The 21,877-nt window shown below is 37.4% G+C and overlaps 1 protein-coding gene across 4 annotated transcripts in view; it reads left to right on the top strand.

The window, feature by feature from the left end:
* The window catches only part of ARHGAP5 (Rho GTPase activating protein 5), a 59,801-nt gene that overhangs the window by 10,852 nt on the left and 27,072 nt on the right, over nucleotides 1-21,877 (top strand). For 3 of the 4 annotated variants that reach the window (XR_012673892.1, XM_075151696.1, XM_075151695.1), the window contains exons 3-4: nucleotides 1,304-5,202; nucleotides 16,835-16,982. Coding sequence is in view for 3 of the 4 variants with exons in the window: in XM_075151696.1 (XP_075007797.1) it covers nucleotides 1,480-5,202; nucleotides 16,835-16,982 (3,871 nt within the window). In the remaining variant the exon portion in view is untranslated. Of the gene's footprint in view, nucleotides 1-1,303; nucleotides 5,203-16,834; nucleotides 16,983-19,354; nucleotides 19,378-21,877 lie in introns of those variants that run through there. The other variant, XM_075151697.1, reaches the window with a different exon arrangement.

Here is a 21,877-nt window from a genome sequence, read left to right as displayed (position 1 = left end):
TTCCTGTCAGCCCATGTCTTCAGCCTGTCAAGGTCTCCCTGAATGGCAGCACAACCCTCTGGTATATTAGCCATTCCTCCCAATTTTGTCATCAGCAAACTTGCTGAAGGTACATTCTGCCCCATCATCCAAGTCATTAATGAAGATGTTGAACAGTATTGGCCCCAGTATTGGCTCCTGGAGTACACTGTTAGTTACTGGCCCCTGACTAGATTTCATGCCACTAGTCACAACATGCTGGGCCCGGTCATTCAGCCATTCAATTTTTTATGTTTTCCTCCTAATGTAATTGTTTCTAAAACAGTAAATATCTTTCCATTTGCAGTATGTATAGAAGTCAAGTCTTCTAATTAATAACTGAGAGTTAGTGGTAATAGTTATAATTGACAACAGTTTCAATAAAGCCACTGGAACCTTGTAACAATTCTGTGGAAGTTTGAGTGGATATAGTAGTTTTTGTTTACAGTTATTAAAAGTTTTGTTTTTTTCCTAGAGACAGAAGGAATGATAGTACATTGGAATCTTAAAATCTCAGACAAAAGTCTTACTTTTCTGTACCTAGTATCTGTATGACAATATTTGTATTTTTCTGTAGAATTCAGGTTAGAAACTTCTTAAAAGCAGTTTACCTTTAGTATACAAATAAAGTAGTTTACTTCTGCAAATAGGTAGCAGCTGAGCCACATTGCCAACTTCCTGGTTTTACGGCTTCTTATTTTGAAAGTTTCTTTACTGAAACCTAACACCAAACCTACAAATGCTCACAAAAGTAGTGTTATTCACTTAGGTAAGCATGCTGTCTAGTGGAAGTATGAGCGTGAATAGAAGTATGTGTATGTGAGTATTGGGTTGGGTTTAGAGTTTTTGTGTTGTATTTATTGTAGTGGAAAATGCTTTCTAGTGTCTAGTGCCCATAAGCTATGAAGGAAAACAGTAATTTGGGATTTTGGGTGTGTGGGTTTTTTTGTTGTGTTTTTTTTTTTTTTAGAAGTATGCTGATCACCTATCAAAATAGGTGATGAACTGTTATTAAACTGTTCATCTGTTTATTTTAAAATACTGTTTATTTTAAAATTTATAATAAAAAAACCCCTTTATTTTAAAATTTATAATATAAATAGCATTAACATGAATGAATTATTAGTTTAAGATCTCATTTAAAGTAGCGGTAAAATTTTCATATACATAGAAAACAATTTCAGGGTGAGCAAGCAAAAGTGCTTTTTAAAATCTCTTCTTTAATGAATATTAGAAAGAAATACCTTCAATCTTTAAAATTTTTTTCCCTCTTTGTTTTCTTTAGGAAGATGATGCTCCTCATCCTAATTATCTGAGGTTCTCTCAATGACAAGCTAAAGCAAGAACAACTGAAAGCTATTTCTGGAACCCCGGATATACAACTTAAATTTGTAGGAACCTTTCCAGAATGAAAACCACATATAGTTACCTTGATAATTGCAAAAGGATGAGAGGAAAGTTATGATGGCAAAAAACAAAGAGCCACGTCCCCCATCTTATGCTGTTAGTGTTGTTGGACTGTCTGGAACTGAAAAGGATAAAGGTAATTGTGGAGTTGGAAAGTCGTGTTTGTGCAATAGATTCGTTCGTTCAAAAGCAGATGAATATTATCCTGAGCATACCTCTGTGCTTAGCACAATTGACTTTGGAGGAAGAGTTGTTAACAATGATCACTTTTTGTACTGGGGTGACGTAACACAAAGTGGTGAGGATGGCATTGAGTGCAGAATTCATGTAATTGAACAGACTGAGTTCATTGATGATCAGACTTTCTTGCCTCATCGGAGTACGAATTTGCAACCATATATAAAACGTGCAGCTGCCTCCAAACTGCAGTCAGCAGAAAAACTAATGTACATTTGCACAGATCAGCTAGGCTTAGAGCAAGACTTTGAGCAAAAACAAATGCCTGAAGGGAAATTAAGCATAGATGGGTTTTTATTGTGCATTGATGTAAGCCAAGGATGCAATAGGAAGTTTGATGATCAACTTAAATTTGTGAATAATCTCTATATCCAGCTCTCAAAATCTAAAAAACCCATAATAATAGCAGCAACGAAATGTGATGAATGTGTGGATCATTATCTACGAGAGGTTCAGGCCTTTGCTTCAAACAAGAAGAACCTTGTGGTAGTGGAAACGTCAGCAAGATTCAACGTCAATGTTGAAACATGTTTTACTGCACTGGTACAGATGATGGATAAAACTCGTGGTAAACCTAAAATAATCCCCTATCTGGATGCCTATAAAACTCAAAGACAGTTAGTTGTTACAGCAACAGATAAGTTTGAAAAACTTGTCCAAACTGTGAGAGACTATCATGCAACCTGGAAAACCGTTAGTAATAAACTGAAAAACCACCCTGATTATGAAGAGTACATAAATTTGGAAGGAACAAAAAAGGCCAAAAATACGTTTTCAAAACACATAGAGCAGCTTAAACAGGAACATATTAGAAAAAGAAAAGAAGAATACATTAATGCATTGCCAAGAGCCCTTAATACTCTTCTGTCAAATCTTGATGAGATTGAACTCTTAAGCTGGTCAGAAGCCTTGAAGTTAATGGAGAAAAGGCCTGACTTCCAGTCCTGTTTTGTAGTGCTTGAAAAAACACCCTGGGATGAAACTGACCATATAGATAAAGTGAATGACAGAAGGATTCCATTTGACCTTCTCACTACGCTAGAGGCAGAAAAAGTTTATCAAAACCATGTGCAGCATCTTATATCTGAAAAAAGGAGGGTTGAAATGAAGGAGAAATTCAAAAAAACTCTTGAGAAAATCCAGTCCATTTCACCCGGACAGCCATGGGAAGAAGTTATATGTTCTGTAGTGGAGGACGAAGCATTCAAATACATCACTGATGCAGATAGTAAGGAAGTGTATGGTAGGCATCAGAGGGAGATTGTTGAAAAAGCCAAAGAGGAGTTTCAGGAAATGCTTTTTGAACATTCAGAGCTGTTTTATGACCTGGATCTTAATGCAACACCAAGCTCAGATAAAATGAGTGAAATTCATGCAGTTCTGAGTGAAGAACCTAGATACAAAGCTTTACAGAAACTTGCACCTGATAGAGAATCTCTTCTGCTTAAACACATAGGATTTGTTTATCACCCAACTAAAGAAACTTGTCTCAGTGGCCAAAATTGCACGGACATTAAAGTAGAGCAGTTACTTGCCAACAGTCTTCTGCAACTAGACCACGGCCGCTCAAATTTATACCATGATAGTGCCAACATTGATAAAGTCAATCTTTTCATTTTGGGCAAAGATGGCCTTGCACAAGAATTGGCAAATGAAATTCGGACACAATCCACTGATGATGAATATGCATTAGATGGAAAAATATATGAACTAGATCTTAGGCCAGTTGATGCAAAATCCCCGTACCTGTTGACTCAATTGTGGACCTCAACCTTCAAACCACACGGTTGTTTCTGTGTGTTTAACTCTATTGAATCACTGAATTTTATTGGGGAGTGCATTGCAAAAATAAGGGCTGAAGCATCTCAGATAAGAAGAGACAAGTATATGGCTAATCTTCCATTTACATTAATACTGGCTAACCAGAGGGACAGTGTTAGCAAGAATCTACCTATTCTGAGACATCAGGGACAGCAATTGGCCAACAAATTACAATGTCCTTTTGTAGATGTGCCTGCTGGTACATATCCACGCAAATTTAATGAGACCCAAATAAAACAAGCTCTGAGGGGAGTACTGGAAGCAGTTAAACACAATTTTGATGTTGTAAGTCCGGTTCCCACCATTAAAGATCTGTCAGAAGCTGACTTAAGAATCGTCATGTGTGCCATGTGTGGTGATCCATTTAGTGTGGATCTTATTCTTTCACCCTTCCTTGACTCTCACTCCTGTAGTGCTGCTCAGGCTGGCCAGAATAATTCTTTGATGCTTGATAAAATAATAGGTGAAAAGAGGCGTCGAATACAGATAACTATATTATCATATCATTCTTCAATTGGTGTAAGGAAAGATGAACTTGTTCACGGATATATACTGGTCTATTCTGCAAAGCGGAAGGCATCCATGGGAATGCTTCGGGCATTTCTTTCTGAAGTTCAGGATACGATTCCTGTCCAGTTAGTGGCTGTTACTGATAGCCAGGCAGACTTCTTTGAGAATGAAGCAATCAAGGAACTCATGACAGAAGGAGAACACATAGCAACAGAGATTACTGCTAAGTTTACAGCTTTATATTCATTATCTCAATATCATCGTCAAACTGAGGTTTTCACATTGTTCTTCAGTGATGTATTAGAGAAGAAAAACATGATTGAAAGTTCTTATATGTCAGACAGCACAAGGGAAACAACGCATCCAAGTGAAGATGTTTTTCCAAGGTCTCCCAGAGGAAGTTCCCTTGACTATAATTATCCAGATTCAGAGGATGATACTGAAGGACCACCACCTTACAGTCCAATTGGTGATGATGTAAGGTTACTCCCAGCACCTAGTGACCGTTCAAAGTACCGATTGGATTTGGAAGGAAATGAGTATCCTATTCACAGTACACCACTCAATTGTCATGACCATGAACGCAACCATAAAGTGCCTCCTCCAATAAAACCGAAACCACTTGTTCCAAGAACAAATGTGAAAAAACTGGATCCTAATCTTCTAAAAACAATTGAGGCAGGTATTGGCAAAAACCCCAGGAAACAACCTTCTCGAGTGCCTGTGGCACCACCAGAAGATATAGACCAATCTGACAACTATGCTGAACCTATTGACACTATTTTCAAACATAAAGGCTTTGCAGATGATATCTACGCGGTTCCAGATGATAGTCAGAATCGTATTATTAAAGTTCGAAATTCAATTGTTATAAATACCCAAAGTGAGGAAGAAAATGGGTTTTCTGATAGAATATCCAAAAGTCATGGGGAAAGAAGGCCTTCAAAATACAAATATAAGTCTAAGACTCTGTTCAGCAAAGCTAAGTCTTACTATAGGAGAACACATTCGGATGCGAGTGATGATGAGGCTTTCACCACCTCTAAAACGAAAAGAAAAGGAAGACATCGTGGAAGTGAAGAAGACCCACTTCTTTCACCTGTCGAAACATGGAAGGGTGGCATAGATAACCCTGCTATTACATCGGATCAAGAATTGGATGATAAAAAAATGAAAAAGAAAACCCACAAAGCAAAAGAAGATAAGAAGGTAAGTCAATTGATTTAAATTTTATTTATAACTTCTGGTGCATTGTGAGAAGGGAAGAGTCAAAATATGCAAGAGTTGCACCCTATTTTGAAACAGGTGCTTTAAAGTTTTGATGTAGCATTGTTTGATTTTTGTCCACATTTCTACTTAACTTGCTCGGAACTAGCAAACCTGAGGGAATGAGATGGTTTGTCTACCTAATCAGCTGTTCAATACATTTCAGTTCTTTTCACCTCTGTATGTACATGGGCAGTCTCCCCTCCATGTGAGTAAGTGAAGGCAGAATTTCGTCCACAGATCCTTCTTTGTTAATCATAACATCTTTTTTTTTTTTTTTAAAAAAAAAAAAAAAGCTGCTCTATGAGTTCTTTGGTAGAACTGGTTCTTTCAGTTCTTGCAGTTCTGGCTGTTGGAATGAAGTTTAGGGCTGGTGAATGAAAGAGGTGGTTTCTTTTTAATTCTCAATTGTCTACCTGGAACTCTAAAACAAGAGCATGTAAGGGAAACTTTGTATAGTGGTTTTACTGACTGCTGCATTTTCCTAGCGTGGGCAAGCAAATAATCAAGTTGAAAGCTGTGCTACCTGTACCATTCTCTATTCAAACACAATAAAGGGAACAGAATGCCAGCCCAGTATGGGTTTCTAAATAATAATGTGACATTCTGCTTGAAAAATGTCTACGTTTTATTTTGATCTTTATGCTTGATAGTTACTTATTTTTTGACTTACTGTTTTAAAAATTATTATATCAAGGTAGTGTTGTGGTATAGGTACTGGATGTATACTCTTTATATTTTAGTTTTTAATTTTAGGCTAACAACCATTGTCTTGCTTATAGTTTTTTTTTTTTAACATTAAATCAGGAGTGTTCCTGGTCAGTTAGATATTTTCTTTCTTGTTTCAAAAATTATTATATCAAGGTAGTGTTGTGGTATAGGTACTGGATGTATACTCTTTATATTTTAGTTTTTAATTTTAGGCTAACAATCATTGTCTTGCATATAGTTTTTTTTTAACATTAAATCAGGAGTGTCCCTGGTCAGTTAGATATTTTCTTTCTTGTCTCAAAATAAGTCGACCTTTTCAATATTGTCTTTTGTAGCTTTTAAAAAATGTCCCTTTTAGCTTATATCTGATAGCATTTAGAAATAAGTTTTGTTCAAGTAGACCATAGTTAAATTTTACTAATGGATTAAACTCTGAATTGCACTTCCTAGTATACAGCTGTGATTTGAATTACACATGACTGATTTAAAGGGCACTAAATTTTCTTAAGGCTTACTCGTAAGCATAGATAATGATGTCTTGTGGGTATAAAATCATATGGTTAAAAATACTTTGAAGTTATTCTTTTTGGGAAACTTAAATGTTTTTAAAAACAATAATTTATATACTTTTGACTAAAATAATCTTGGTACATAGAAATTGAAATATAGTATTCATAATCCTCCTACTTTCTCAGCTGTATTGAGTCGACAGAAAGTTCCTCTGAGTTGGATATTTATGTTTAAACTATGTAGACCTAGTGTAGTGGGATCTTCTCTTCCTGGCATTGTGTCAGGAAACCCCCTGATGTCTTTACCAAAACTTCCACTTTTGGCTTTGGCCTGTTGTGAGGCAGCCTGAGTCGGAAGTTTCAGGCTGTTCTAAGTTTTTGTAGTGGTTGAGTCTCTTGAAGAGTTGTTTCAAGTTTTCTTTAACATACCTCTTGGTTTTGTTGGTGGTTTTTGGGTTTGTTTTTTTTTTTTTTTTTTTTTCACTTGCAAGTTGTGGTCCAGGGCTGATACTTTCAAATTAGTCAAAGAAAACTTTTAACAGGAGAAGTACGAATTACTGTAATGATGGAGAAGGCAAATTTAACATGATAGCTAAAATGTTTGCAAGCATTCAAAATATCTAAGAATGTTGAGTATTTAGTGCTTTTGATAAGTAGTGACTTCTGTGTGTGTTGACTTGCATTTATGTTGAAGTGAGAGTAGTTCCAGTTCATGTGATGAGTCATTTTAGTTTGTAATATACTCCTTTGATTTTTTTAACTGTTGATTTTTTTGCGAGAGAGATGCAGTTTTACTAGTTTTGGAACTTATTCATCATGTTTTCCTGTGTTGTTTTAGATGAGCAGCTAGCAGTCTTTAATTACAAAAACTCAGAAAGGATTCAAATGATATTTTCCTTGTTGAGTGTTATTTAGTCCATGTGAGGGATGTTAGTGCACCACTATTTACAGATTACTTGCTGGTTTTTTTGAGAATTTTGACCCCTTGAATGTGAAAGGGATAAATAAAACTTTTTTACTCCTTTCTGAATATTTCTTAAAGCTCTTACTGATACTTTTTCTAAATTGTTCAGCTGTATGTAAAGGGAACATAAAATACACGTGTAACTCTTGCTATAACTATAGTGATTCTGAAATACAGAAATCTTATGAACAAAATGCATTTGTTTGGAAAAACTCAACCTTTGAAGTCTGAGGTCCTCATTGTTTCTGTCAAAGATTACAACTTGATCTTCTCTTTTAAATTGAATTCTTTTTTTTTTTTTTTTTTTTTTTAAATCAGCTTTGTAGTATGCTGTTGCTTTTTAAAACCCAAATGGGATGTACCATTCTTGATACTCCTTTCATCTTTGTTGGTTTGAGGAGTTTAAGACGTGGTGTTTCTGGGTGGGTTTCTTGCATGGTATTGCAGAAAGCTCCTATGCACAGTCATTTGTGGTTTTTGCACTTCAGTTTTCAGTTGCAAAGCAGGTTTCATCTAGAGACAGCATTTGCCTATGCAGATTTTTACATTTAGAATTTTTTTAAAATTATGTTGGGGGGCGTTGGTTTGTTTTGGGTTTTTTGGGTTTGGCTTTTCCCCCCCCCCATTTATGATAATTACTTTGAAGTTAAACACAGTGAAGGTTTCTTAAAGTGGTATTTACTTTCCTCTTGGAGGTTCTGGAAAATGTTTTAAAGGCAGGCCCAGAATAAGAAAACATTTAAAGATAATGTGTTTCAAGAAAGAGACATGACCTTGCTGAAGGATGCTCGTTCTGTCCTGATGCTTTCAGACCCCAGTCTCCCAACTTACAAGATGAAATCATATAAAGGTATGGGCACTAGGACAGATATAGGGAGGCAGGGAATGGATGTAGAGTGATTGTAGGATTCAGGTAAAAAATTGAAGGGAAGAAGGCAAGAGCTGGATGGGTAGGAAGGAGGAAGGGAGCAAACAATAGAATAGGAAAAACAACAGTTCCTTTTTAAAACCCTGAAATTAACAGCCATACTTTGATCTGCTAACACATACGTGCCAAACTTCTAAAAAAATCTATTGTGAACACATGTTATTAAATGCATAAGTAAATACTCAGAATTGTTCTACTTGTTGCTATTCGGAAGCACAAGTTTAAAATGTTTTACTGCGGAAAGTATAGCAATGACAAATCTGTGGCGAGCAGGTAATGTTACTTGGGAGGTCCTCTAACATTGCTTACTACCAAAGGAAATTAAACAATTTAAAACTGGGACCAGTTAAGTAAGTGTGCTTTGGTCTGAATTATTTGCCCGTTGTCCATAACACCATGTTTGTGTTTTCAGATCTTGTTTCTATATACTGGTAGTCAGAACTGGAAGAACCATCCTTGAGCTCTGTTTTCAATTATTGCAGAAATAATTCCTCTGAAAACTTTTATTCCCTCCTTCTCACTATTCTGTAAAACTCCTCCAGAACTTCTGTTTCCTCTGTACTGGTGAGGAATCTTCTTGCAATTTCCAGTTTTCACCTTTTCTTGTGGTAACCTTTCTCCTGAAATGTTTTCTTCCTTTTGTGATGTCTGTCACCTCCAAACAGGTGAATAGAATATGGCTGCTTCTTGACCTGAGTTTTAGAAGATTAAAAAAGGTTTTGTAATGCCCTCTGAACTTAAGTTTTTGAATGAAGATGACTGAAACTGTGTATAGTATTGCAAAGAATGTCATAGCAGTGCATCATATAATCATAATGTTTGTTGATCTGTACTAGAAATTACTACCTGACACAATTGTGTGATTGCATCCAGCTTTTTCTTAGCTGCAGTTATTGTCACTTTAGGAACCTTTGACCTATTCTTGTTCGTGATTTTCAGCTAATGACTTCCTACCGTATAGTACAAGTGGTTTATAGTACAGGCACATTATAGTACATACACACGCATGTATAGTACATGCACATAGTACACGTACATTACAGTACATGCACATTCCTACTGCATAGTACAGGTTATAGTACATTCCAGTGCATGATTTTTCCATTAGTCTATGACTTTGTCCTTTTTGTTGTTGAATATCATCCTGTTTCTGCTACTCCAGTTGACACAGTAGTTTCCTATATGCCACCATCAAATGCCTTATTAAAGTCCAGATTGGTAAAACCAACTGATTGTTGTAGTTTCTTTGCCTCTAGAAAAGAATACATGTTTTCAATGGAGAAGGTTGAATCAGTCTAGCATACTGATACACCCACTTTTATCCTTTTATGTTGTTACCATGTTTCTAAATGTTCTGAAGAATTTGTTGTATGACCTTGCATGTGCTTTTAACAAGTGGACTGTTATAAAACTTTTTCTGGTAAGGAGGTATATGAAGAAAAGTGAAGAAAAAGAGAAAAAAGAAAGCAGACTGGCATCAGAGTCATAGGACTTTTTAGCTGGTGTGAAATTGTGTGTGTACACTGCGCTTGAAAGCTTTCAAGTGCATATTGTATGCCAGTATTTCTTATGCTGTGATGTGCTTTTTTTTTTACCCTACGGAACTTTTTGTGTAAAAGATTCTCTTATGAAGAAGCACCTAGTCCTTTCTGTTGTTGTTACACGAAGTATCTCTTGGATTAGATGCATTTTCCGGAGTGAATTCTCCCCTGTATCAACATGCTTTCTATGTTTGATTATTTGTTTCCTTACCAGTGTTCACAAACTCGGGAGGAACTGAGCACAGAGTACAATGTTCATAGGCAACTTTGCCTCAGCTGTTTCAGCTTTGCCAAGTTAGACCTCTCCAGCTGAGATGTGTGCTCATTCATCTGTGTGTCTTCCAGAAATTGCAATTGGGAATTACAAGTAGATGCTTATCTCAATTAGAATCTTTAACACTGTCTAGTATAGAACATTATTGTGTCTTGGTAGACACCAGTCTCTTTAAAAGCAGCAGCCTTGCAGGCCATATAATAAATTAATTTTGTCTTTAGTTTAACTTGATGAGTTCGGAGATATGGAACAACAGAGAGAAAATGCAGAACATTTTAGGACATGAAAGGGCAGTGAACATTCCTAGAGGATAAGGAACTTGCTGGAGGAAGCCATCTTACATCTTGGACAGGAGGAATCTCTTCATGTGTGTGCAATAACCTTAAAGCTGCAACTGTCATGCAGTTTATGCATTGATATGAGGCCCAAACCACAGTTCTCCTTGGCTTTCCATTGTTCTCACCATGTTCTTCTCATGTGTAAACAAACTTGATAGAAATATTTTAAAAATTATTTATCAATTATTATTGATTTATCTATTACTATTATTACTACATTAAATAATTGCAAGTTATTTTTGACCCTTGTCTTAATTTAGTAATTCTCTGTATAGCAGGGAGCCTGTCTGGTCTGGAAACCTGTAGCTCTTCCATATAGTTACAATTAATACCCTTATTATTTAGCTTTACTATGGAATTGATGAGTATTAAAAATTTACCCATCTAATTTAGAGTTCTTATCTTTGTGAACACTTTGAGTGTCTAATTTAGGCTGTATTTTTTTTCCCCTTCTTAAAAAGTATCGTCATTTTAGTTTTAGTTCCTCCCCAGCATATCAAGAACAGCAAATATCCTAAATAAATTTCTGCAAAGGGAAAGGCAGAGTCTCATCTTGAAATAAATTCTGCAGGCTTCTTGCCTTGTTACAGAAGAATTATTTTGTTAATACATTTGTAAAAGTAGGAATAAGATTAGTATGAGTATCTTCCATTTTTTTTTGTATGGAAGAAATAATTTGAAGTACTTCTGAAAACAAATCCTAACTAGAGATATCTTGTAAACAATATAGTAAATTAACTGACCAGTGATAATTCTTTGACATGCCATTGTTATAAGTTATTAAATCTGAAAAAGTTTCACTATTTTTGTTCTTTTGACCAATAGTCAATAGTTTTATTATTCAAGGTCTGATTTTTTTTTTTTTTTTTTGTGACTGGAGTTTCCAGCTGTGTTGTTAAATTAAATCTGAAAAACAGCCCTTTAAAACCTTGTTTGCAAACAACATTTGTTACTTCCAAACAAGATTGTGAATTGCGTTTCTTCCATTTTCCTTTACACTGAGATGATTATAAGATGCCTTTTAATTTAAATTAATCTAAAAACTTGTCTCAGTATTTCAGCAAGAACAATCCAGTAGCACCTAGATGAATTCTCACATCTTACTCTGACTTGTTTCAGAACACTGTTTAAGTAGTAAAGATTTGACATCTATTTTTCTATGTTTCAACTTGTTTGCTCTCATAATTTCAAAACTATATGAAATTTTATGTTGTAACTATTACTGAAATAGTGTCAGGAACTGTATAGCCCATGTGTGTTGATCTCAGTTTTAATAAGACTATGGTAAACATGTGACAAGTGGGAGATCAGCTTACATTTTTGTTCAGCTGTTCTTGTGTAAATTCAGTGGTTGACTTAGCAAAGTACTGTCTACTTCAGACTGGAATGTGCAGTGATTTTTTTTTTTTTTTTTCCTTCAGAGGAGTATAGGAAATATCAAAATCTGTACTTTCAGTTTTCATCTGTTCAAATTTAGCACTCTTAAAATGCATATTTGGAGCCATATGCCTTCTTGAGCCTCTGTAGTTTAAAATTTAGTGTAACAAGCCGGAACTCTAAAAATGGCAGAAGGCATAAGGGGAAGAAAGAGAGAGCATGTTAGGGACCATCATCTGCATAATTCATATGTAGTGTAGGTTCTGATGAGCTAGCCATGAATTAGAGATTACAAATACTTTATTAAGCCTATAAAATGAATGCTGTTCATGGTACATGCTTTTATGAAGTATTTTAATAGTCCTGAAAATATTGACTTTGCCCTCCATGACCCTAGGGCTGACTGCAAATGAAGCAGGCAGAAAATTTCCTTTGTATTAAAAGTAGTAGTGAAGTGTATGGGAGGTGGCTGAGAAATGGCTGAATTCCCCCTTTGATAAATAAATTATGATGGTGGTTCTGGTAGGGTGGAAGTGAGAGGAAAAAAAGAAGGGGAGCCACTCTTGAGGGAGAGGAATTGCTAAACTGAGCAGCCCATCCATAAAGGGGCTTGATAGATAGGTTTGGGCAGTTTTTTAGTTTTCTAAGTTAATTTTAAAAAGTTGTATTTAAGTGCATGGTACTCTCAAGACTCACAGCTGGCTGAAGTATCAGCCTATTTTCTCTCTAGAAGATGAGTGCTGCTTAGCCGGTTCCCTGGTACCTACAGTCAAGAGAATTAATCTTGAGTATACTTTAAATCTACATTTTCAGAGTTTTGTGCTTTTTATAATAATATTTCTAGTTTTGAAATCAAGAATTGGATACTGTGCCATGCTAGAATACATGTTTTCACGTTTACCTTGTCTTTTATTAAGAGGACTTCAGCTAATCTTTTGTAACACATTTCAGTGATTAAACTACAGTAATTAAAGCAGTATTGCAGGTAAATGCTTTTGGTATCAGCAATGCAAGGCAAGTTTGGGATTCTCAGAGTTAAAATGCTTTCCTGCCAAAATATATAAGGATCAGCTGGAGGTTTGGCATTAAGCTCTGTTAGGGTATGAAGAGAAGTTGTCTTTGGCAAGAAGCAAGTGGTGAAACCCATGCTGGAAAGCTCAACATTAGTGCAGCAACCAATTATAAAAAAAAACAGATTTATATGAAAACTAAGGATTTCAGCTTTATGGTGTTGGGCTTGTGTTTTAATTACTAACATGAAACAGTGGTATGTGAAACAATGAGCTTTTTGCTAGGAATAACTAACAAAACTTTTCTGATTGTTCTTGTCTTTTCTAACTTGGTGCCTATTAGTCCTTCTTTATTATGATGTAGAAGAAGCATAGAAGATTGTCTTTGCCTAGATTAGTGCTCGCTGTATGCAGTATTAGGTGACTGCCAAATCGTGGGGAGTAGTTGTATTGGGCAGAACTATTGAACTAAAAATACCTGTGGCAATATCATATCATCTCCGCCAAAATCTAGGAATTTAGAAATGATTCACCTTTTTCAGGTGCTGTTTAACTAAATTAATAATTTAATGTTTAACAGTGTTTTTGTTTAAATATTGTTTCATTAGAGAACTTCTAAAAGTTAATTTTACACAGAAAAATTTATGATATTCATTATCTTGACTAGCAGATTTAAAAGTTCCATGCTATGACTGATGGATCAGAAAAGTTGCTATTTTCTCAGAGTGGGGAACAGAGATTAAAAAAAAAGAAGGTTTCACTAAAGCTTATTTTTGTTACAAATAAGACCTGTATTTTTTTCCTGAAGTCAATTGATCTTTTGACAAAGATCAGGTGTTTTGCACAGTAACATGCTGTTTTGTTCAGAACAAGTTCTCCGCTTAAGAAGTCTAGACATGCAACTTCAGGAAGTATGGAAGTCACAAATCAGGAAATAACGTGGTGGTTTTTTAATACCATAAAGTTTTGTTGTTAATTTGTGGAAGTATTTCTTTTGTGAAGATAGTACAGATAGTGTTATTTCCAGGAAGATTTGATCTGCGCTGTCATTGGAGAGTTTACCCGCTCACATGCCACAAAAAAAAAGGGAAATCATAAGAGAGATATTTTAGTAAATATTGGACAGGAGAGAGACAAAATACATAATGGGAAATAGCTGATAAAATTATTATTGTAACTTTGTCTGCCTTGTGAAATCCTAATTTCATGTTTATGGAATAGCCCTGCAATGATCATCTCTTCTCCTACTAGATGAGTTTGAAAAGGACTTCAAGAGGTTTTTTCTTTTCTTTTCTTTTTTTCTTTTATTCTTTATTCCTCTTTAAATTCTTTAGACAAATTCTCACTTTCCAAACTGGAGATTAAACTGATTGTTTCAGGTAGACGTTTCATCCAAGAAACATTTCTGCTTTTTTGAGTGTATAATGCCATACTTGATATCTCAGTCCCTTACAACCATTCTTCTAAATGCAGGACAATTATTAGAGAACAACATTCTTTATTTTGGCTTTGCAGACATATTTGATATTTCATACTATTTCCAGGTATTCTACACAGTATTCATTACTATTATAATAGTCATAAAAATTCTGTAAAATCCTATTTATTATTCCATTAACCAGACTGCTTTCCACTCACACCAACAAAATTTGTTTATATTTAATTATGTTATGCTAATATTATGTCTTAATCAAAGAGACACACACAGTCTTTTTCTATCTGCTGGGTCTGAAATACACAGTCTGAGTGTTGCTCCATGTATTCTAAGATGGTGGGGATGTGCACCGAACACCTTGGAAAAAAATAATTTCAATTTGTTTTTGCTTTTTTCATTGCATTAATTTATGTATCTCTAAAATGATCTTTCATTCAACATTTGACAAAAATGTTTTTGCTGAGTTTTACGCATTCTTTAGCTTCAGCTTGGCCCTTTCAGCTGCTGCTCATCAGAACTGGATACATTTGTTGCCTAAATAAATACAATTTTGCCACTAAAGAGAAAACGGCCAATGAACTAGGTAGAGTACTGGGAACTTCAAAGCAGGGCACTTGTCGTAGTGGGAAGGAAGGAAAGAAGAAAAAGAGCTGTTTCTAATCTGAAGGCACATACTGGTTGAACCATCAATATCTTATCCAAGATGAACAGAAGTTATGCAAAGAGTTGACAGTTGAAAAGAATGCTTTGAGATATTGTCTGCTTTAGTCATGACAGTTTATCCTAAAGTTTTATCCTAAGCTTTTTTTTCTAAAGTTTTTATTAAATTTTCAGTTAATATAAAACTTGGGGAGACATGAATTGCTGGAGAGCAATTTCTTTCTAATGTTTTGAAGAACTCTCTAATAAATGTTCCTTCCTTCTAAATTATAAGTGCCAAACCTTTTATAGAAATCCCAAATTTGAAAGATAAGCCTAACTTTTTGTTAGCCTTCTGTTACCGTGGTCGATCATGGGTACTCTGCTGCTGATTTCAAGAAGCACAAGCTGTCTTACAAAGAGAAATTCCACATAAAAAGCCTTACTTGTTTAATTAGGTTATTGAAAGGCTTTGATTAACAGATTTTTTTGTCAAGTGTTGGAGAAGTTCCACAGGTGCTGTAGGGTGACGGCTGGAGAAATGTTCTTTAGGCTGTAGTTTCCACTTCCCCCATAGAGTTCAACTTCAGCTCATTAATTCTCAGTGGGCAAGTCAATCATGAATATGGACCTTGCTAACTTGAAGTTCTAGGTAGTCTGTAAGGACTGATTAAGTAAATTTGATGGTACAAAAGTCTAGAAGTTAACCCGTGTTTGTTTTTCTTTTTTTACACAAAGAGACTGAAATTCAAGACTTTTCTAAATGTAAAACATAGAAATGAGACATGTTTTGTCTTAATAGTTAATTGAGGTGTAATCTTATTATAAAGTTCTAGAAACCTTGTTACTAAATTTAAATCTAGTTGTGCATTTTGTTTTTCTTTTATTTTGTACTATTAGATGTTGACTGAAGAGCTTTTATATGAAAATGTAACTGTTTTTAACTAACTTCTTACTGTATATAAACTTCAAGATAAAATGCTAGATTTTAATGGTCATGTTCATTCAGTTTCCACATTCAGTTGCCACTGTACAGCCGATTGATTGACCACTCTATATGGCCATCTCTGAATATTTTCATCAACATTCAGGGATGAAACATGGTATCTGATACAATATAATTCTTGTAATCATCCAAAGGTGATTTATCAGTTGAACTGATAAAAGTCCCTATTGTGGGGGGGGAGGGGGGGGAGGGCAGGGAGGGAAATCAAAATAAGCAAGAAAACTCCATATGAAACTCATCGTCTTATTAGATTTGATGGGGTGCAAAGCTCCTTTTGGTTAAAATCCTGTGCCTGTAACGAAGCAATCATGCGTAATAGGAGTGCCTGCAATTCTAACTCTGAGATTGATTGCTATACATTCTGCATCATCATGTTTCTAGCATAGTTGCAATATAAATATTATTTAGTATCTTTAATGAGACGCATACAGAACACACTTAATTTTTTTTTGTGATATGACACTTCACAATCTTATCCTAAAAATTTCTGTAGAGGTGTGGTTCAAATGTGAGTGGTGCTGTAAGTTAGTATGTGAAGACTTGTCATAGCACTCTAAACAAGTAGTGTGTTTATTTTTGTTCCTATAATATTTCAATTACTGGTGCATTGGGTCATCCTGTTCCTAATTTGGTACAAAAATGACCAAATCTATTAGAAGTTATTTGAGTGCTTTTTATCTAATGTATGCTATTATCAATGTACACTTATTTTTATTCAGTTTGCCATAGAGGAATTTTAATGTCTAATAGATGTATGATCTGTTTGTTTTTACTGAATGGTTGCAATATGAGTTAGTTAAAATATTACTTGAATATTACTTAAATAACTCTGTTTTGTTGTAGCCGAAAAAGAAAACTAAGACATTCAATCCTCCAATCCGCAGAAACTGGGAAAGTAATTACTTTGGGATGCCCCTACAGGATCTGGTTACACCTGAGAAACCGATACCTCTGTTTGTTGAAAAATGTGTGCAATTCATTGAAGATACAGGTAAGATAGGAGAACTATTGGAGGAAGGACTTTCCTACTTTGCATACCAAGTAAAACCTTTCATTTTCTGTTTTAAAGTACTGTTAGAATTTTATCCTAGAAATAAATAATTATGGGAAAAGCACATTTTAAAGGTAGAATATGTTCTCTAAATTTTTATGTGATGGTCTTTTGTCTTTATTTACACAAATATTTAATTTCTTTTTAACAAACGTCGGAAGCTTAACATTTGTTTCTTGTAATTTAAAAAACTGATACCAGTTTCAGAAAGTATCCCTTTCTAATGCCAAATGACTCTTAACCCAATGGCATTCCAGTCTTGCATGTCTCACTTGCCATTGTATTTTACTTCATATATTAAAAAGCTCTGAAATCCACTTTTTCCAATTGCAGAAAACAGGTACTTGGTATAGCTTAATTAATCAGCTTGCTTTCTTTATTTGCTGATAAACCTAGTTTTGCATTTTAACTTGTTACAGAGATGGAAACATTTGCTTTCTAAATACTGTGTAATTCTTTATGAAAAATGTTAAGCAATTTGTTTAACTTGCAGATTTCCAGTTTAAGGTAAAATATTAACATATATGTGTTTGCACTAGGGTGAAATTTCACAGTATGGTTTTCATCTCTCTCCTTTCTCCCTGGCTCCATAGTTGTGTATTTGTCCCCTCTTTTGCTGCTTTCAGCGTTTTTACTGTGTGACCATGAGGCGAGTAGGATGATCTTGCTGGTCCAACAGAAGGTTGCATTTGGGAGTGGGGAGTTGTTTTGACATTTAGGAATGACCTGTGGTTGGGTTTTGTTTGATTTTTTTCTTTTTTGTTTTTAAAGATGGCGAGCACCAGCTTTCAGTTAGTGTGTAGATCTTGCTTGCTCTGACGTTGCATAAATGCTATATTGCTATATTTGAAGCAAATGAGAGTGTGAGACTGACTGGAGCTGAAACATGAGCAGGACCATGTTTTGATGGGTGTCTGCAGTTTGATATTGTTTAGCATAAAGTAAAACAGGACCTTTTTTCAACGTTTTCTTAGTTCTGTAGTACAGTTTTGGCTGTAAGATGACAGTAACAGTTTTAGCAAGAGTAAAACCGAAGGGTTTTCTTTCTTAAACTAAAATTCAATTTTACTACCATCTGTAAAAGTACTGCTTCCAGAACAACTACTGCAGGTGGTGAGCCTAATAGCTGTTTTTGAAGACTTATGTGCTGCATTATTCTAATCAAAAAAAATTAGGTGAAACCTCAGGCACTGATCTTTTGGGAGTCAGAGATGTAAGTATAAATCTGTCTTTAACCTTTACCTCCTATTGATTCCTTGCCTAAAGGTAAGAGCTGTATTTTCTTTCCTCTTGCTTTTGCTTTCCCCACCTCACCCAGGAAAAAATGGGAAAGGATGAAGAGGGGCAAGGAGTAATAGAGTGATACAGACAGTTTAATATATATTTTGTGTTTGCTATTATATGTAGGAAAAAAAAAAAAAACAAATCAAAAAACAAACCACCATAATTTTATGGGTGAGTCACTGTCTGAATTTGTGTTCTTTATAAATGGCTACATACAGCTACTATGTATAGCTATATAAAACAAGATTCACCAGTAATGAAGACCAAATGACTTTTTGAAGAGTTTGTAGAATCTAAAAGTAATATCTTAAATTTGAGCACATTTAACTTCATAAGAATACTTTCAAACAACAAAATTATAAATCCAGATCTAATGAAAATTATATTAAAAGTAATGTTGTCTGATATTCGTTAACTTTATGGTAGACTTTTGAAAGAAAGTCTAGTATTTCTCCCAAAGGATTTTCATCAGTTTATGGGGCGAGAGAGAGAACTATAATATTGTGGGAACATGATTCTTTGTCTTTTTTTCCTCACAGTCATCAAATAACTCAAGCACCCAGAAGATTTAACACTTTTATTCTCCTTTAATGACCTGTCTTTGAAGGATAAGATGTTTAGTTAAGCTGCTGATGTGTTCAAAATGTGAGGGGTTCCTCAAAAGTGGTGACTCAGGAGGTACTGCTTTTCCTTTAGCTGGTTCAATATATGTCAGTTCATCCTGGGATGCTGCTGTGCAGCTACTGAAAGCTGGAGAATTTTAATTATAGCCATATGTGTAAGCTGGACAAACATTGTGCCATCTACATGCTTCTTTTGTGGCTGTGAAGACAGTTGTCCTGCAGTTTCTGTTAAGCACTTGGTAAAGATGGAACAAAACCTCTACTTTTGATCTGTATTACAAATTTCTCTCTCCTATTCTGGATTCTGTGTAAGTAGCTTTGGTTGTTCTTTTCAACTTCCATATTTGGCTGTGGGATTTTTATTTTTGTTGTGTATTATTTTTATATTGGCTTAATATTCTGCAGGTATTTGATGAGTCTCAAGCAGTGTTCTGATAGAACGTATTTGTTGCCTTTGAGAGAGGAAGAGCCTAGGGGCGGCACGCCAATGTTGGGGGAGAAATCGGCAGCCCAGCTCAAGTGCATCTACACCAATGCACGCAGCATGGGCGGCAAACAGGAGGAGCTGGAAGCCATTGTGCAGCGGGATAGCTATGACTTAGTCGCCATCGCGAAAACATGGTGGGATGAGTCTCACGATTGGAGTGCTGCAATGGATGGCTATAAGCTCTTCAGAAGGGACAGGCGAGGAAGGAGAGGCGGTGGGGTAGCCCTGTATGTTAGGGAGTGCTTCGACTGTCTAGAGCTCAATGGTAGTGATGACGAGGTCGAGTGCTTGTGAGTAAGGATGAGGGGGAAGGCCAACAAGGCAGATATCCTAGTCTGTTATAGACCACCTAGCCAGGATGAGGAGGCAGACGAAATATTCTACAAGAGGCTGGCAGAAGTCTCCCAGTCGTTAGCCCTTGTTCTCGAGGGGGACTTCAACTTTCCGGACGTCTGCTGGAAATACCACACGGCAGAGAGGAAACAGTGTAGGAGGTTCCTGGAGTGTGTGGAGGATAACTTCCTGACGCAGCTGGTAAGCGAGCCCACCAGGGGAGATGCCTCGCTTGACCTGCTGTTCACGAACAGAGAAGGACTGGTGGGAGATGTGATGGTCGGAGGCCGGCTTGGGCTTAGCGACCATGAAATGGTAGAATTCTCGATACTTGGTGAAGTAAGGAGGGGGGCCAGCAAAACCGCTACCATGGACTTCCGGAGGGCGGACTTTGGCCTGCTCAGGTCACTGGTCGAGAGGGTCCCTTGGGAGACAGTCCTGAAGGGCAAAGGGGTCCAGGAAGGCTGGACGTTCTTCAAGAAGGAAGTCTTAAAGGTGCAGGAGCAGGCTGTCCCCATGTGCCGCAAGAAGAACGGGCGGGGAAGGTGACCGGCCTGGCTGAACGGGGAGCTCTGGCTGGGACCCAGGAAAAAAAGGAGAGTTTATCACTTGTGGAAGAAGGGGCAGGCAACTCAGGAAGAGTACAGGGATCGCGTTAGGTTGTGCAGAGAGGAAATTAGAAAGGCAAAAGCCCGGCTAGAACTCAACCTGGCCACTGTCGTGAGAGACAACAAAAAATGCTTTTATAAGTATATTAATGACAAAAGGAGAGCCAAGGAGAATCTCCATCCTCTATTGGATGCGGGGGGGAACGTTGCCACCAAGGATGAGGAAAAGCCTGAGGTACTCAATGCCTTCTTTGCCTCAGTCTTTAGTAGTCAGAGTGGTTATCCTCAGGGTACTCAGCCCCTTGAGCTGGAAGACAGGGACGGCGAGCAGGATAAACCCCCCATAATTCATGAGGAAGAAGTTAATGACCTGCTACGCCACCTGGACGCTCACAAGTCTATGGGGCCGGATGGGATCCACCCGAGGGTACTGAGGGAGCTGGCGGAGGAGCTTGCCGAGCCGCTCTCCATCATTTACCAGCAGTCCTGGTTAACTGGGGAGGTCCTGGACGACTGGAGGCTCGCCAATGTGACGCCGATCTATAAGAAGGGCCGGAAGGAGGATCCGGGGAACTACAGACCGGTCAGCCTGACCTCGGTGCCGGGGAAGATCATGGAGTGGTTCGTTTTGAGGGCCATGTCCGGGACAACCAGGGGATCAGGCCCAGCCAGCACGGGTTCATGGAAGGCAGGTCCTGCTTGACCAACCTGATCTCCTTCTATGACCAGGTGACCCGCCTAGTGGATGAGGGAAAGGCAGTGGATGTGGTCTACCTGGACTTCAGTAAAGCCTTTGACACTGTCTCCCACAGCATTCTCCTAGAGAAGCTGGCGGCTCACAGCCTAGACAGGTGCACTCTTCGCTGGGTAAAAAACTGGCTGGACGGCCGAGCCCAGAGAGTTGTGGTGAACGGAGTTAAATCCAGTTGGCGACCGGTCACGAGCGGTGTTCCCCAGGGCTCAGTACTGGGGCCGGTCCTGTTTAATATCTTTATCAACGATCTGGACGAGGGGATCAAGTGCTCCCTCAGTAAGTTTGCAGACGACACCAAGTTGGGCGGGAGTGTTGATCTGCTGGAGGGCAGGAAGGCTCTGCAGAGGGACCTGGACAGGCTGGATCGATGGGCCAAGGCCAACTGTATGAGGTTCAACAAGGCCAAGTGCCGGGTCCTGCACTTCGGCCACAACAACCCCAGGCAACGCTACAGGCTTGGGGCAGAGTGGCTGGAAAGCTGCCCAGAGGAAAAGGACCTGGGGGTGCTGATTGACAGCTGGCTGAACATGAGCCGGCAGTGTGCCCAGGTGGCCAAAAAGGCCAACGGCATCCTGGCCTGTATCAGAAATAGTGTGGCCAGCAGGAGCAGGGAGGTGATCGTGCCCCTTGTACTCGGCACTGGTGAGGCCGCACCTCGAATCCTGTGTTCAGTTTTGGGCCCCTCACTACAAGAAGGACATGGAGGTGCTGGAGCGTGTCCAGAGAAGGGCAACGAAGCTGGTGAA

The sequence above is a fragment of the Calonectris borealis genome, chromosome 5 (genome assembly GCF_964195595.1).
Source record: "Calonectris borealis chromosome 5, bCalBor7.hap1.2, whole genome shotgun sequence".
Lineage (NCBI taxonomy): Eukaryota > Metazoa > Chordata > Aves > Procellariiformes > Procellariidae > Calonectris > Calonectris borealis.
Note: the sequence above shows the minus strand (reverse complement) of the source record. Positions and strands in the feature narration are given on the sequence as shown.